This window comes from Carassius carassius, chromosome 34 (genome assembly GCF_963082965.1).
Source record: "Carassius carassius chromosome 34, fCarCar2.1, whole genome shotgun sequence".
In the NCBI taxonomy this organism is placed as follows: domain Eukaryota; kingdom Metazoa; phylum Chordata; class Actinopteri; order Cypriniformes; family Cyprinidae; genus Carassius; species Carassius carassius.
Genome location: NC_081788.1, coordinates 12033872 through 12050668, shown reverse-complemented (window position 1 = coordinate 12050668; position 16797 = coordinate 12033872). Strand labels below are relative to the sequence as shown.

Below are 16797 nucleotides of genomic sequence, written 5' to 3'. Positions count from 1 at the left end.
GACGTTACTAACAGTACTTTCTCGTTTAATATAAAAATAAATAAATAAATTTATTTATTTCTTAAATTCTCATTGAAATAATATAAGACTATGAAAACACTCAGGCATTGTGGAGTCAAAAAATAATAATACTAAAATTACTACAATTGCCTAATTTGCTGGGTTTAAAAAGTTTGCGATTGTTGAAAAAAAATTCAAATATGATGCTGTTTCCTTTCATTTGGTACTAAATAACATGAGGAAACTCATGATCTTAAGTAATCATTGTGGCTTTGGCTCTTGCACAGCTCTGCAAAGAAGTGTTAAACTCTTTTAGGCTGTATACAGGAAGTAGATATGGCGGAACTTGGAGATGCTGTTTGCGTCACAGGCAAGTTTAGCAGAAGTGTGATACACTAAATGAGACAGTCTTAAGGAGCTTGGTTGGAGACAAGACCGTGAGAAATGGAGGAGGACATTAGAAAGAAGGGGATGCTGTATTTACAACAGCAGCGGTTTGGGAAGGTAAGTGCTTTATTTACCTGGGGACTTTTGAGGCGGGGGAACGTTAAGAGACAATATCAAAGAACAATCGTCCTCTTTTACGGTAATGGTCTATCATAGAACAAAATGAAGGCTGTACTAAAGGCCTGAACGCAGGATGTAGCCGATCCACTATGTAGATGACCACAAAATAATGATATCCATGAATATTATAAAACCCCTTTTGTTGGATCCTTGTCTATTTTTTTAATGTCAAATAATTGCAAAATGTTCTGTTGCAAAATACTACTGGCCAGTTGGTCCTTTTTTATTTCCTGTATAACATCTATAATGCTGAGTGTGTTGTACGTAAAATTGCAGAGCAGCTGTTTATATTGCAGACAATAATATAATATAATATAATATAATATAATATAATATAATATAATATTAAAACAGGTTGAAAATTATTTTTTGGGGATCTATCCAAACATTAAGGCCTCATGGAAAGAAACCACTAATGTACTCTGGATGTTGGGTAGTACTCCAGTGCAAGCATATAGATCACTTCAAGTTGCTTCTCTTTTTTAAAATGCACTGTAAAAATTTGCTGTAAAAAAAAAAAAAAAAAAAAAAAAAACACCATCCTGGAGTAACTTAATGCAGTAACTTAACAGTAACTTAACAACTTAATGCAGTAACTTAACAACTTAACATTAACTAATTAACAGGTTTTTACCGTAGCATTTACAGTCTAATGGCATTAAAATTACAACATTTTTACAGTGAATGGAATGTAATGGATTGGCTGAATTAGTTTTACCCTCCTTGCATCTATATATACGATACTGAAATAACTAATAGAGATTTGGGGATCAGATATTAAAGGTTCCGGTTTTTATAAGGGTGTAAATGTATGTGTTTTTATGTGTGCCATTGTGACCGAAATTATATTGCAATTCACAAGTGACTGAAAAAGATAAATGCCAAAAAAAAAAAAAATACTTCTACTTTATAAATTTGTGTGCAGCTTGCTGGGCTTATAAATTTCAATTAGCAGCCTTAACTTTGCCTAATTTGAACCACATGTTTGTCGCCAAATACTCAAAATTAGTTGAGCAATTACAATAAAAGAGAAATTCGTGGATTGTATTAAGCTCACTGGCAGTGTCATGAACAACTTCCTGAACTGTGAACGTGATCCACTTTAACTTGTTCATATTCTCATCTAAAACCATTTTCACTTCATTTTGATTGATTGTCACTGATAATATTATTGGTTCTGCCATATGGGACTGCAGTAGAGGAATAACCTGTTGGCATAATTTAGAGGACTTATGAGCTTCTGGAGTCTTCTTGCTAATGTTAGCAACAGGATCAGTGTTGACTCTTTAGGAAACCAAATGCAGGGTGTTGCATCTGTAATAGATTATGGTGCTGGATGAGGGCATGAATTTCTCTGAAATGATTGGGATTGTCGTACTATAGAGATTCTCTGAACTCTACATCATATTAAGGTTATTTCCTGACTGAGAAATAACACTGTCAATTGATGCTCCTATGATCCAACAATCCTCAGACACTTGAGCGAATGTTAAAGCTGGAATAAATTCTCATGATCTTAATCAGTATTCTTCATGTGTGTCTTATCGATATTTATACACAATTTCCCTTTGGACAAATTGGTGAATTTTAGTTTAAATATATTTATGTTGTCATTGTGGGAACCACTTCCCATTTTAGGGTAAAAAAACAAGCTAAAGTGCAAATGTATTGGTAATATCACTGACATTATGAAAACTAGATTTGCTGCACTATGGGGAAGAGTTGGATAAAGTGTGTCATTGGGTAAGACGTGCCACCCCTTCAATCTAGCTGTGCATTGTTTTTATCCATATATTTAGAAAAGGGATCATCATATGTGACTTAGAGATGCATGTGAATAACTTTAAGAAACAGTTTTGGCATGTCAATGTAAATTTTGGACATACACGATTTTATGGTTTAAAATAGACATTAATTTATAAAACTATGTAAATTATTTGGCTAAAGACTAAGCAATTGATTATTAAACAAACAAAATAGTGTGGGGTAAAGTGTGTCACATCTTTTGGGGTAAGCTATGCCAATGTTTTAAATATATATATATTTTTTATTTTATAACAGTGATTTTAAACTTTGATTCTAAACACAGGCATGTTATTAAAGATACTATTAATATTATAAAAAATACTAAGTATGTTAATCGTTTCACCACATTAAAATGGCCAAAATATTAAACCTGCTTCTGGCTGCTTTATGATAGTGTGATTAATGTGCATTAAGATGAGATTTTAAGATAGGACTGTGCATGATTAATTCGTTTTTTGGGGAAAAAGTTCGAAATGTAAATCATACGACCCAGTGATACTCATCAACACATGAATCAAGTTTTGTCACAAGACAATATTTTATGGCTGTAATATGTTAGGTGCTTTCTTTTAATGTTGTATGCTATTAGACATCCTGAAATATAATAAGGTCCATAAGTTTAATTTCTCTCATTTTTTCATGCAGACAATGCAAACAACTGAGAGTATGACACTTTCAGCCATTTATCTCCTCTTTGTTTCAGAAATGGCGAAAGGTCTGGTCCGTGCTGTACCGAGAGAGCACCTGCTCCATCTCTCGCCTTGAGTTTTTTGAGTTTAAAGATGGAGCTGGAAGCACACTGGAGAGATCCAACCGCAAACAGGAAAACAAAAAGGTGAGCGACACCTGTGGAGCTCAAATTTTCCCTGTACTACAAACATAAATAAGATGTGGCATGTTTGAGGAGAGTGATGTAGATCTGTGATGTGCCATGGTACATAAACAGTCAAACTCGGTGGGGGGTCTTGCACATGGTTTATGCGTGGGCGGACATGTACAAACAGTTTGCAGGAAGTACAATTAAATCTGTTTACACTTTTTGCTAAGAAATATGACAAAAATTCCCTTCACAAAAATGCTATCTTTTGAAATTAATGCGAATGGATAATGATCCATTCCTACCCACTCAAATGGAAAATCTGGACATCTTGTAGCATATAAATGCTGATGTGTATGAAACAGATTCAACTTGTCAAAATATTTAAGCAGTTTATTACAGACATATTATGAGTAAATAAGGTTGTCCCAAAAAATTTGAATACATTTTTTTTTAAACCTCAGTTCTTTAGTTTCATTTTGTGTGCGTGTGTGTGTGTTTTTTAAACAGGTGATAAAAATGAATGACTGCATTCGCGTTTCGGAGGCTGATGTCGAAGGCTGTCCACGGGATTGTGGACCTTTTTTGGTGGAGACGACTGAAAAGACCTTTGTTTTTGCCGTTGAGACAGTTGAACTTGACGAGTGGATCCAGAGACTCTGTGAAATCGCCTTTCCGGTATTTAACACTGCTTTTGAAAACATCTGCATTTTTTCCTGTTTTGGAATTTTGTGGTGCAGTGCCTCACTTTCAGGGTTTCCGCAGGGTCTTAAAAAGTCTTAAATGTAGTTGTATCAAATTTAAGGCCTTAAAAAGTCTTAAATTGTACAAGAAAGTCTTAATTATGATTTCAGGAAGGCTTAAATTTGGGGACGGAATGTCTACATGGATCTCGTCTTTGCATCTGTTTGTTTGATGATTGATTCAGATCTCCTCTGTTGGAATAGAATTCTCTAGAAGGCACTGTCACAAAAAAAAAAAACAGGGTCCTAGTAGAAATGTGGTCCTAGAAATGCGGTCCTGAAACTGCAGTCTCCGGTATTGTAAGAACACAGTATTGGGGTTGTTTTTGTTCAGACCAATGTGGAAATCGACCAATGTTTTTACCCTGCAAACACACAGAGCTGTAAATGTGAACTGGTGGATCAGTAAGAACCAAATGGTATCATAAAAGTCTAACATTTGAGCCTGAAAATCTTGCAGAAACCCTGATTTGACACCTGATTGCAAAAGTATAGAGCGGTTATATCAGAGTTTCCAGGTTTGGTCCTGTCTTTTGTTCTAGGCTTCGTAACTCTAGTTGCATTTGCGAATATCTTGTTGCATGCCAGTTTAACAGACATTTATGCTTACTTCGGCCATCAGCTAAGACTATATTGTCTTTACTGAAATCTTGTCAACTCCTAATGTTAAAATTTCTGCAGACGCGAGGATTCAAATGCAGCAGCTTGCCAAGGTTTTTTTTTGTCACCTCAGCAGATGTAAAAGCCCTTCATAGCTAAACAGAAACTTACTCTTGTGACTCACGGAGCTTCTCATGCTGCTCTAGTTAATGCTTGTGCAAAGAAGATCTTCTGTTTCCAGTGACTGTGTTTTTTTTCTTTCGTTAAAGAAAGGAAGTTGTTTTCATATCTTATTGTACAATATATTTGTGTTGTGAGTGACCGTTATAGTCTAAATAAAGGAAGTAACTACCAAGTAACATTGACTTAATGGATGTTAAAAGTGCATCAGCTCTCTTTGGACGATTACAACATGAAGAACCTCACTCTTGCTCCACTCTGGCCATGGGTTAAACTGAATGCTTTGTGACATTACATGGGCTAAGAAGTGTGCTCTGAGCAAAGGAGCCTGTACTCAAAGGGTTGACCTTATGTAAGTTTCTCTAATTATAAATTCTCATTTTAAAACTCCAGCAGTATAGTATGACATAGTAGTTTGACCTCATACTCAGCTAACATATATACGCATTTTAATTAAATCCTTCTCTTTAGTTCCATGAACTACATATTAACACCTTCTGAAGTACATGTGAGAGGTTTCTAAGGGTGTTCTGGCTGGAATAATGTTTTGATCCCTAGATATGGCTGGGTTTGCTCCTGTGGTATTTCCCCAGGTGATATCGCTTGACTGGATGAATTGTGCACCTTTCAGAATTGAATAGAGATTGCCTGAATGTCCAGTTCAGTTACTGCAATTACTGTAAACAGGAAGCTGAATTGCAATTCAAATTTGAATGCAAGGAGACTGAAATAAAAATGTAATGATAATTAACTTATTAAATACAATTAAAAACTGTAGAGACAGATGAACAGATAGATGGATGGATGGATGTAATGCATTGGGGGAGATGAATACGGCTTTATACTGAGAAGGTTTCTGTTGTGCAACAAAGTACGATCACTTTGTTAGCTCAGAAAGCGGTTCTTCAACAAAGGCCATTTGTCCAAAGTCTTGTGGTGAGGTTTAACAGTATTTTAGCTGGTGCAAAAATAAAGAAGTGCAATGATATTTTCCATAGCGCATACCACTGAAAATGACACTTGCTGTTAGAGTGAAAAGTGTGAAAAAGAGTATATTTTATACATATTAAAGTTGCACTGCAGGACTTTGGCCTATCTGTCACCATCTGTGGTTTAAAAAAAATACTGTGCAAGTAATTTTCAATTCAGTTTTTACACAAATTATGCACGTAGGTGAATCGTATGATTTGAGGATTGCCCGCGGTTGCCTGTGATCACCATATTAGAGCGGATTGCTTATTTTGTGTTATTTTAGTATTACTCATATAAAATTTTTGATTTTATTAATTATTTGAAATCTTTTATCTGTATATTTTCATTTTTCATTTTGATGTGATTAATTTTAATTGATTTTAATTTTGTGTCTGACAATCATATTAGTTTTTTAAACATATTTATAAATAGTTGTAGTATATATAATTATTATATACATTTTTTTGCTGTATGGGTATTATAGGCTTACTGAAGTGAACAATGTAAGGCATTTTTAAAGTTTGTGTTGTGTGATATAAACAGCTGTATATTTGGGTTTGTTGTAGATGAGCTGGACAGAGCGAGGCGCAGTGAGAGGAAACAGTTTACAAGCTGAATCTGATGATGCCACGATGGCAGACAACACTCTCTACTGCAGCAGAGAAACTGGTAAGAAAGTGTATAGTGTGTACAACACCACAAAATTACAACATAATAATTCCAAAACCACTAATATGAATGGAAATAAGACTAAAGTCACAAAAGGAGTTGCTCATGGAACTGCTCTGATGGATGAGTGCTGGGTTTAGAGATCTGGTGAAGTACCTTACAAAGGTCACACTGCCAGCTCATCATCTGCCAGTTTCTGTGAGAAAAAATAAAAATAAAACTGAATAAAATACCCTTCCCTATGGCCATAAATAGAGGTAAATACTAACTAATTTGGTAATCCATCTCTACAAACTGACATGCTTACACTGAGATAGGGTTGTTCACTAGTCTGACACCTCTAATAAATTTTCTGTTAGTATTGAAACAACTCTTACTTCTTCAATCCTCTGTTGCGTAGTGGAAAGTTGTGGCTCATCTCTGTTCTCTTGTGGTGGAAAAAAAATAACTCAGTGTCCGCCTTGTTTTTGCAGATTGACCACTATCTGTGTAAATGCGTAATATCCTGCCGTTCTCAAAGATTGTTCAATGACCTGTTTGACTTCCTTTACATCCATTTTTTATTTTTATTTTTTGTTTTCAGTAATGCTGGGTAAGTGCTATCATTATTTTGGGAGTGTAGTTTGGCTCTTTGGAATTATTTGCAAATAGTGATAGCAGATGTGTGAATGCTCAGAATTGTCTGATGTTATCAACCCCCCCCCCCCCATTTTTTTTTTTTTTTTACATTTTAAAACAAATTTCATATTCTGGTTAAAAAAATAATAATAATAAATAATAATAATAATAAATAAATAAAAACTAAATAGAAAAAAAATATTATATGCAATGACATTTTCATTTTGCAAATTAGAAGCATTTTGAATAATGATTTAAACCTTACAGCCCTGATAATGTTTATGCTAATAGGGGGAATTTATGCTTTTATTAATAATAATACTAATACTACTAATAATACATGCCTCAGTTTAAGTAGTTTTTGCATGGCTATAGGATGAATCCATTGAACTTTGCATTATCTTCAAAGTCTTGGTATTTGTTTTGTCTTTGTCTAGTTAAATCGCCTCCCAAAAGATGGAAATACAGATAGAAGTCCTCAGTGGACATGTTTCACATTGTGGCTTTCAGCAAGATCGCAGTCAGGAGGAGTGGATGTATAAAACCATATATCACTGATGCAGCACAGGTGCCAGGCAATCTGCCCCAGCCTGTCTAACTTTATTGGGCACTTGAACACAACTCTGACTGTTTAATCATGGATGATTATATTACTATATTAGCCTGCATTCAGAAATAGCTATCAGATGATCTCATTAGTCTAACTGACTTATTTCTGTCACAAAGAGTTGGCCCATATGTCTGTGTGAGCTTCAGCAGTCTGTCTCTTTCTTTCCGCACAGGAATGTGTCGGGCTTGGGGGAGATTCAGATTCAGACACTTTATCAAATCCATCTGTTTCACTTTAAATATCAGAAGGCCTTGTTATGTCAAGCGACAGCAGGGCAACAGTGTGTGAGAGGAATTTAGTGATCAGAAGAGAACTGTAAGGCTATAAAACTACTGCTTATTTACAGTAGAGACAGATGCTAATGCACGATTCAACTTTTTCACAACCAACACAAAATCGTCAATGAATCAAACCCTAAGGTGAAATTAGTTATACTAACAAACTGTAGACCACATCAAACCGCAGCAGATCATGTAGTATATGAAACCACATAACAGTAGTATTAGGTCAGGAAAGTATCACTCCTCTTGACTCCGCCAATTTACTTCTGATGCCAGATTCGTCACACGCGTAAAACGTATAGCTTGACAGAATAAAATTACACTACAGTTAAAAAGTATCAGAAAAAAAAGTATGTACCTTTAATTTACAACCTCCCGAACAAAGTGCACACCTGGAGGGAGGAAGATAGAGTCTTATGCAAATTAGGTCGTGTGGAAAGAGAGTGGAAATGGGGGGTTACAACCACAAAACAGTTGCTGTGAATTTGGTGCATTGCCAAATGTAGAGCAAAACAGAGAGAGAATATCGCATATGACTCTTACCACTTGTTGCTCATGACAACAGGATGTAAATGTGGAAATGAGTCTTATTTTGTACAAAAGTCTGTATATAGTGTGGTTTTTTTGTTCTTTTGCAGGAAGTGCCATTCTTTCATTTGCTGAGAGGAGCAGAGTGTTTGCTTCTGTTCTGACACCTGCAAACAGAAGCTAGCATTGTCTTTGCAAAGGCACACTTCCTCTCAATGAAGTTTGATTGTGGCTGGAGTAGCCACGTTTCAAACGGAAAATAGATACCTCCAAACCACACTGCAGTCTTTGTCATTATCTTTGTCTTTCTCTCTCTCTTTCCCTTCCTAGTATGATTATTGGCATAATTATGCAAGCTTTGGTGCTTAGTAACCAGGCACCAACGTACTGCTTTTAGTGTGAGCCATAAACTCGTGGGCAGTGCTCTGATGATCCGAGGATGCATGGGAAAGAAAGCAGACGAGATAAAACCACTATAATCTGTTAATAGTCTATACATGTAAGGTACATTTTGACTATAATTATTAGATACAAGATTGGGTATGTATTTTATATGTATTTCAAAAAATTACAATATGTATTTGTTATATCATAATCTGAGTGACCCTGTCATTGACTTTCTTTGATGACGTTCCGAATGAGCGATTATTGTCAGTAAAGTCCCCTTCAGCAGATATCCCATGCTTAGGGAAGCCGTGGACGCTGTGTAGGGACTGTTAATCTGAACAGATGACTAACCTGAAATACTTGAAATAAAAGAAAAGTAAAAAAAAAAAAAAAAAAAAAAACGAAATAGTACTAATACTAATAATAATAAAATCTAAATTTTAAATGAAACCTGGAAACGGGAAATATAAAAATAAAAGCCAATTACTACAACTGTAGAAAACTACAATAGTATCTGTAATGGTGCTTTTCCACTGCGTGGTACGACTCAGCTTGGCACGGCATGGCTCGGTGCGGTTTGTGCTTCCATTGCAGTTTAGTATCGCTTTAGAGTGGGCGAGATTATTCACATGTCGTTATAGTTGCACCACCTCTACTGCAATGACTCCTAAAATATTCCGCGTTGCCCCATCAAGCTCGCGCTGGATCTGTTCCTCTGCTATCAACAAGAGGAATGTCTGTACTTCCGTCTGTACCGTATTTTTCGGACTATTAGTCGCACCTGAGTATAAGTCGCATCAGTCTAAAAATACGTCATGATGAGGAAAAAACATATATAAGTCGCACTGGACTATAAGTCGCATTTATTTAGAACCAAGAGAAAACATTACCGTCTACAGCCACGAGAGGGCACTCTATGCTGCTCAGTATAGCTACAGGAGCACTGAGCAGCATAGAGCGCCCTCTCGCGGCTGTAGATGGTAATGTTTTCTCTTGGTTCATTTGTCTTAGTTAATTTCTCTTGGTTCATGTCAAATAAATTTTGATAAATAAGTCACACCTGACTGTAAGTCGCAGGACCAGCCAAACTATGAAAAAAAGTGCGACTTATAGTCCGGAAAATACGGTACTTCCGCAACAGACCACAAAATTTTTTAGTTGTTAAAAAAAGGTGCTCTCGTTCAAAACCATTGCATTCAAAATTGTTTTGAACTAGCACATCTTTTTTTTACTTTTTTTTTAACAACCAAAAAGTGTCTGTGTCATTGTCTGTTGAGGAAGTACAGACACACCTCTTGTTGATAGCAGAGGGGCAGAGAGTGAGAGCTTCATGGGGCTACGCGCAATGAAAACGTTTTCAGTAGTCGCGGCAGTACAGGCAGTGTTAATATAGAAATTAATAATCTCGCCCAAGTGATACAGTGCAGTGGAAAAGCAAACCGAGCCTAGCTGTGCCATCATGTACCGTACTGAGCCGAGCCGAGTCGTACCACTAAAATACCAGGTAACAGGTACTGTACCCAGAGGAAAACCCACCAAAAGTGAACCGTACTGAGCTGTACCGTGCCGTGCCCATAGACTGTATAAAAACATGGACGTAGTGTCCGTGATGTCACCCATTGGTTTCCGAAGAGCAATTTTGAAGCCAAAAGTTGGCGGAGGTGGCAGTCGCCATCTTGGCAGTGCGTCACTGCACGTCACTCCAGGATAATCAAAAATGGGCAAAAAGGCTGGAGCTGGTTGCTGAAACCACGGCCACCTAGCTGGATCGAGGTGACAGCAGCAGCAATCCACCTGTCACTACTCAAATGGCCGGTCCTTTAATTCTAAAGAACTTTAAGGCTTAATATAATTTATACGGATGAGTTATAAAAAAAATAAAAAAATCACCCCCCTCACAGTTGTCATGAAGGGCAAAATTAGTAATATAGGCCGAAATATGTTTTTGAACCTGGCTGTAAAACAAGGTTTTATTTTTTTTTTATTTTTTTTTGCTGTAAAGTCAGGCATTTTAACATGGGGAGTCTATGGGACTTGCTCCCTTTTGCAGCCAGCCTCTAGCGGCCAGTCGATGAATTACAGTTTAAGTTACTTCCGTATGGGCTTCTTGAGAGAGAGAGAGCGTGAGGTTGCCACTTGCAGTGACAGAATCTTTTATTATGTATAATTCCCAATCAAACTGTAATGGTAAAGCTTAAAAAAACCTGGACTTTAAGTTAAAAATTGCAATTTCCACAGAAAATGCTATAAAACAAAATGTCCTTAAAATGACTGATAAAAATTAAACACCCAAATATTGTTTTCCTATTTATTTCTTAACTTATTTCTTTATTTATTTTAAAATTCTAAAGTATAATAACAAAATCATATATTTGAGAGTAATTTTAACTACTGATAATAAATGCTATTAAATCAGACTTTGAGAAACATCCATATTTGCATTACATTTGTGCAGAGCCTGAATTAATAGCCCAGTGTTATGGGTCGTCTGTTTTGTCTGAGAAAAATCTCCTTCTGACACTTCACCTCAGGAAATTAACAGAGTTTCATCACCTATGTCTGCTCCTGTGTAGAAAAACTTCTGCATGGCGAGCCCTTTAATAGACAATCCCTCTGGAGCAGCAGCAGAATCATGCGCGCCACACAGTTCAACCTGCAGCTCAGCAGTAACGAATGGGGTGTTGACCTTTATTAACTAGGGACATCTAATAAGATGCTTGTTTCTCAGCAGTGCATGTTCTAAATCTGTACGCTTGTGTGAAAAAACAATTATGCTGTGTACATGTCACATCCAAATAAATCTGCTTTGAATATCTGAGAATTTTATCTCTGATACGTACCATCTGCTTCCAAAAAGAGTTGAAATACGTGAAATCAGTATATTAATTCACAAAGAAAAGCATTTTATATGATTATATACATTTATACATAACCATTTGTGTTTACCTATCAGATTTAGTCTGTAGTGAGTTTTTTAAATATATTTTGAAAGATGCAATTGCACATAAGCCTTCAGAAGGCAACAGGTGTGCTGAATATACTGTTGTTTTTCATCTGAAAATGAGTGTCAACTGGTTGATATTTGTTGTGTTCTTTTGGCACATTATTTATAAAGCTTTTCCTTCCTGTTATCTTCAGCAATGAAAGACTTTAAAGTGACAGTGAGGCGCACGGAGGCTTCTGAGAGGTGCAGCCTGAAAGGAACAGTGCTGTTACGGACTGATTTTGATAGCCTCCTTCTGAAGGAACCTAAGACGGGAGAAGTTCTCTACTCCTGGCCCTACCGCTTCCTCCGCAGGTTCGGAAGAGATAAGGTATGGCTTTGACAGTGATCTGCAGTCATTCATTTAATGTTAGTGAGGCCAGAAGGCTGTGTGCTCTCTTGTCATTCCTAATGCCAAGTAGAGTCATGAGGATATTACACTGTAAAAAGACATAATAAGATATTTAGGTTTATGTGATTTACATTTGTGATGTCCAGACTCCCTTCTGGGTATATAAATAAATACAACAAATATTTCTCAACAAATAGGCGACATTCTCCTTTGAGGCTGGGCGAAGATGCGATTCTGGAGAAGGCAACTTTGAGTTCGACACAAAGCAAGGAAACACCATCTTTCAATCTGTAGAGGCCGCCATCAATCTACACAGAGTCAATTTACCTCAGAAGCAGATATCAAGTGGGGAGCGAGATACCATCCCCTCTTCACCTCGAATGAGAGCTGTGGCAGAGGATCCTGGTATCTACAGTATGGTGACTGAGGGGGCAATCAGAGACGGACACAAACAACCCCAGAACGCTCAGCAATCCAGACTTGAAACCCCTGCAGAGAAGCTTCTGACCGGAGTCAAGAGCCTGACCCTGGACACAAGGCCTCCGCCGCGAAAGAGCCAGGTCAAGAACTTCCGCAGCTGTCCTTTAGTCAACAGTGAGGAAGAGATGTATTCCCGGGCCATGGCACTGGATCCAGATCGGGGAAGTTCAGGGGAGAAGAGAGAACCAAAAGACCGCCGTTCCACATGCTCCAACCCTGAGGACTCTGACTACTCACTGCCCTTTGACACAATTGCCAAGAATGTTATGGGAGACATTTTGTCCACATCAAACCCTTCAACCATCTTTGTAGAGCCCAGCTGTGAAAATGACAAGAAAGGCAATATAGAAAACACAGAACCACTTTATGACATTATAGATGAAACTGCAATCAGATCCCGTTTCCAAAACAGAAAAACGCATTCTTACAAAAGAGTGGAGCATATCTATGATGAACCAGAGGGATGCTGTGTGGCCCTAAGTGGGCCTCTATCACTCTATGATGAACCGGAGGAGGTTAAAGGTCATGCTTGGAAGATGTTGGGCACAGTAATGGATCCGAGCGGTCACGAGTATCCATACAATGCTTCTGTAGATGACTACGCGGTTCCTAAACCTCCAAGGAGGGCCTTGCTTTTAAAGCAGGACAGTGAGGAAGAGGAGAGTTCACCATACGATAACATCATGGTGAAAGGAGTGCAAAAGATTAACTAAAGACTGCTTCAGAATCTAAAGGGTTCAATGAAGTTAAATATATATGAGTGTATGAATGAATGAATGAATGAATTAAATATTTAATCATTTAATGTGCATAATATGGATCAACCTGATATACAATAATTTGTACATATTTTAAAAGGTGGTTCATTTGTATGAGTTCGTACAACCTCACTTGTACAAATTCATATGATTTGTGAAAAATCGTATGTATTTTATGAGGTGGCAAATTAGTAGGAATTTGGCCCTAAACTTAACCATCACAGAAATCCAACAAAATGGTATGAGTGGAGACCGTAAAATACATATGAATTAGGCGTGAAATAGCATAGTATGAATAATAGTGCATTATTTTTCTTCAAAAAGCTGTGATCTTCAATAAATATCACCATGCTGGTCAATATGATTAACAATTAAATTCCATTCCAACATTAAATCTCTACTTTAACCAAATGTGCTAAAATTTAACTTTAAAATATCACAATAAAAAAATAAAAAATAAAATAAAAAATATATATAAAAGAAGTTCCAGAAAGATTTCTGGAAATAAACTCTTTTTTTGTGGGTGGTTAGCACATAAGACAAGTAGGTGAAACACAGCAGGTGAAAAGTGACGCTATAGTTTAGCATCATCAATTCAGTGCATTTAGCTAGAGGTTAAACTCAATTTAAAAAAAAAAAAAAAAAAACAAAAAAAAAAACGTAGGCTTGTCTGATTATATAAAATTTTATGAATAAATAAACACAATAAATGTAACATTTCATTCACAAAACTTTAGCTTTTTAAAGAACCAATTCAGGCCTCGGAATCTGTAAGTCAGATTGTTTCAGTCTGCTGTGTTCTCCACAACCTGATGCTTAGAACCAAACCTAAAGATGGGCATCATTTGTTTTCAGCACAAATTCTGTGGACGTGTTTGCACTGTTAACTGATTTGCATAACCACAATTGCTAAAACTGCGCTATCAGCAGGCGCAGTGCATTCACAGTGAATTCCCCACTAAGTGTCCTAATAGCATACGACTGGATCTACTATGACCTTCACTATCTACAAAGACATGGTTGAGCAATTTAGATTTTTTTTTTTTCTCATTTCTACGGGACTGTGATGAGAGCTCACACAGGTAATTAAAGTCCTGCAGATCTCTCCCAAAATGCATGACGTCCATCACCCAATCCTCTGCTTGCTAATGATGGACAAGGGAGTTCTGCCAAGTGTCATTGTATTATTCAGGCCAGACTCTGACTTTCCCTCTCACAGGCTTCCTTTTTTGAGGAACACATGAAAAATAATAACTTGACTTATAGAGGGAAACTGGGGCAAGCCTGTAAGGATGCTGCTGGGGCTCCCTGCCTGCCACGGCTCATGAGTCCCACACAGTCTGGAGACTTTTAAAGTCTGTAAAAAACTTTACAGCTCTCATCACTTCAGTTTCTTTCTTCTTTCAGAGCATTCCAAAAAATATGAACAGCGTTGCACATTATATTAATTGTTTTTATGTATTTCACTGCACACTGGTCATGTTTTAAATGCATACAGCGTATTGTTATCATTGTAATTAGGCTGGATATAGTTCAAAACAAACATGACTGCAATTTAAAGCTATCTGCTGCCATCAGACTGAAGAGAGATGTGGTGTCATTCTGCTACTGGAACATTTTAGCATAGTTTTGCCACTCATTAACTGATTAAACTGGTGCAGACGTTATAACGTAAATACAGTACACACGGATGCACTTATTACTGCTTTGGGAGTCTATTGTGAGATGAACTCTGATGAAAAATATGAAACTTTTGTTAAGCACCAACTCTTCTCAAACCTCTCCATGAAGTACCCCCAGAACTGCACATTTTGTAGGTCTCCCTTTATTTGACACCCACTTCAGATCTTGCAGTCTCCACTAATGAGACGATGAGTTGAATCAGGTGTGATAGAGGAGGGAGACATACAAAATGTGCAGGACTGTAGGGTACTCCCAGGACAGGTTTGAAAACCACTGGCCTAGTTCCTTGTTCCTTGTAAAATAGGTTTGAACAGCAGGGGGCACTGATCCTCCTCAATGGCGAGCTTCTGCAGAAACACTGCAGGATAGGGGTCATGGTTGCCCGGTTGTGAGAGAGTCGAAAGCTTCAGGGGTGTTGATTTTTTGTTAATAAAAAAATATTTTCTCTCTTATTGTTGCACAGAAATCGACTTGGAGTATTCAGTGGTAAGCTTGAAATTAATGGGGGAAAAATCAACTGAAATGTAACGGAAATGTGCTTAGTATTCCTTTACTGAATAAATAAGAGTGCTGCCAGCTTATTTTAGGTGAAGATCATCATCCTCATGCCACGTTATGTTTAATTCCCACGATTTCTTTGAACCAGACTTGATACTAAGGCAACGCGTTATTTTTTTTAGATGTAAAGATGTAAAGTGATACAACACTGACACCATAATGTATATGACACTGTCTACAGTAAGATCAATAACACCTGTGTATCTCTCGACTTTTATAGTAAAACTTAAAAAAACTTATTATAGATATAAAAATCTATAAACAGGTTATAGATTATATACACATTATTAAATCACACACACACACACACACACACACACACACACACACACACACACACACACACACACACACACACACACACACACACACACACCAAAAGTTTGGCCACCCCTCTGAGGCTGCATAATAATGTGACCTCTATAAAGAAAGTTTGTAGTGCTATGCCATTCAGTTTCAAGAGAAAGCATAATAATGTGAGGTGTGAGAAATAAAATAAAAAGTGAAAAATAGGTTGTGCAAAAGTTTGGGCACCCTCTCAGTTGATTTGAATACCTGTAGTCACTTAATGCTGATTGATTGCAAAAAAAACAACAACAAACAAACAAAAAAAAAAGATTTGATTTGATTGACTCAATGAACATTAACCCCTGCAAACACAGGTGCTACCAATTATGAAAAAGGGTATTTAAGGTAGCTGATTGCTAGTTGTGCTTCTCCTTGATCTCTATGGGAAAGTAGCAAAATGAGAGCCTAAAAAGAACTCTCTAATGACCTAGAAACAATATGAATCAATATGAATTAGGAGAATGATACAAAATGTTGTCACATAGGTTTCACAGTCAGAAATATAGTTAGAAAGTTAGAAAATGGAAGCACACAGGAACAGAAAGAAAATATGTGGTAGCCAAGAAAAATATCTGAAAGGCAAAGATGAAGAATAGTTTGAATGGTCACAGACAAACCACAGACCCCCAAAGAGACCCAAGAACATCTTGCTGCTGAAAATGTCATTTTACATCGTTCCACAGCCCAGTGCACTTTGCACAAGGAACAGCTCAATGGAAGGGTGATGCAGAAAAAGCCTTTTCTGCGTACTGCCAACAAGTGGAGTCATTTGAGGTATGCAAAAGCGCATCTGGACAAGCCTGAATTATTTTGGAATAATGTGCTATGGACAGATGAAACTAAGATAGAGTTATTTG

The 16797-nt window shown here is 37.0% G+C and overlaps 1 protein-coding gene across 1 annotated transcript; it reads left to right on the top strand.

Moving 5' to 3' along the window:
* The first annotated feature begins 337 nt into the window (after positions 1-337).
* On the top strand, positions 338-13727 carry LOC132114406 (docking protein 2-like). Its single transcript, XM_059522482.1, is given in 8 exon segments — positions 338-388; positions 390-443; positions 445-504; positions 3077-3208; positions 3701-3868; positions 6252-6354; positions 11917-12092; positions 12311-13727. Coding segments are annotated over 8 exon segments (1725 nt in total). The 5' UTR covers positions 338-352; the 3' UTR covers positions 13307-13727.
* The last annotated feature ends 3070 nt before the right edge of the window (positions 13728-16797 follow it).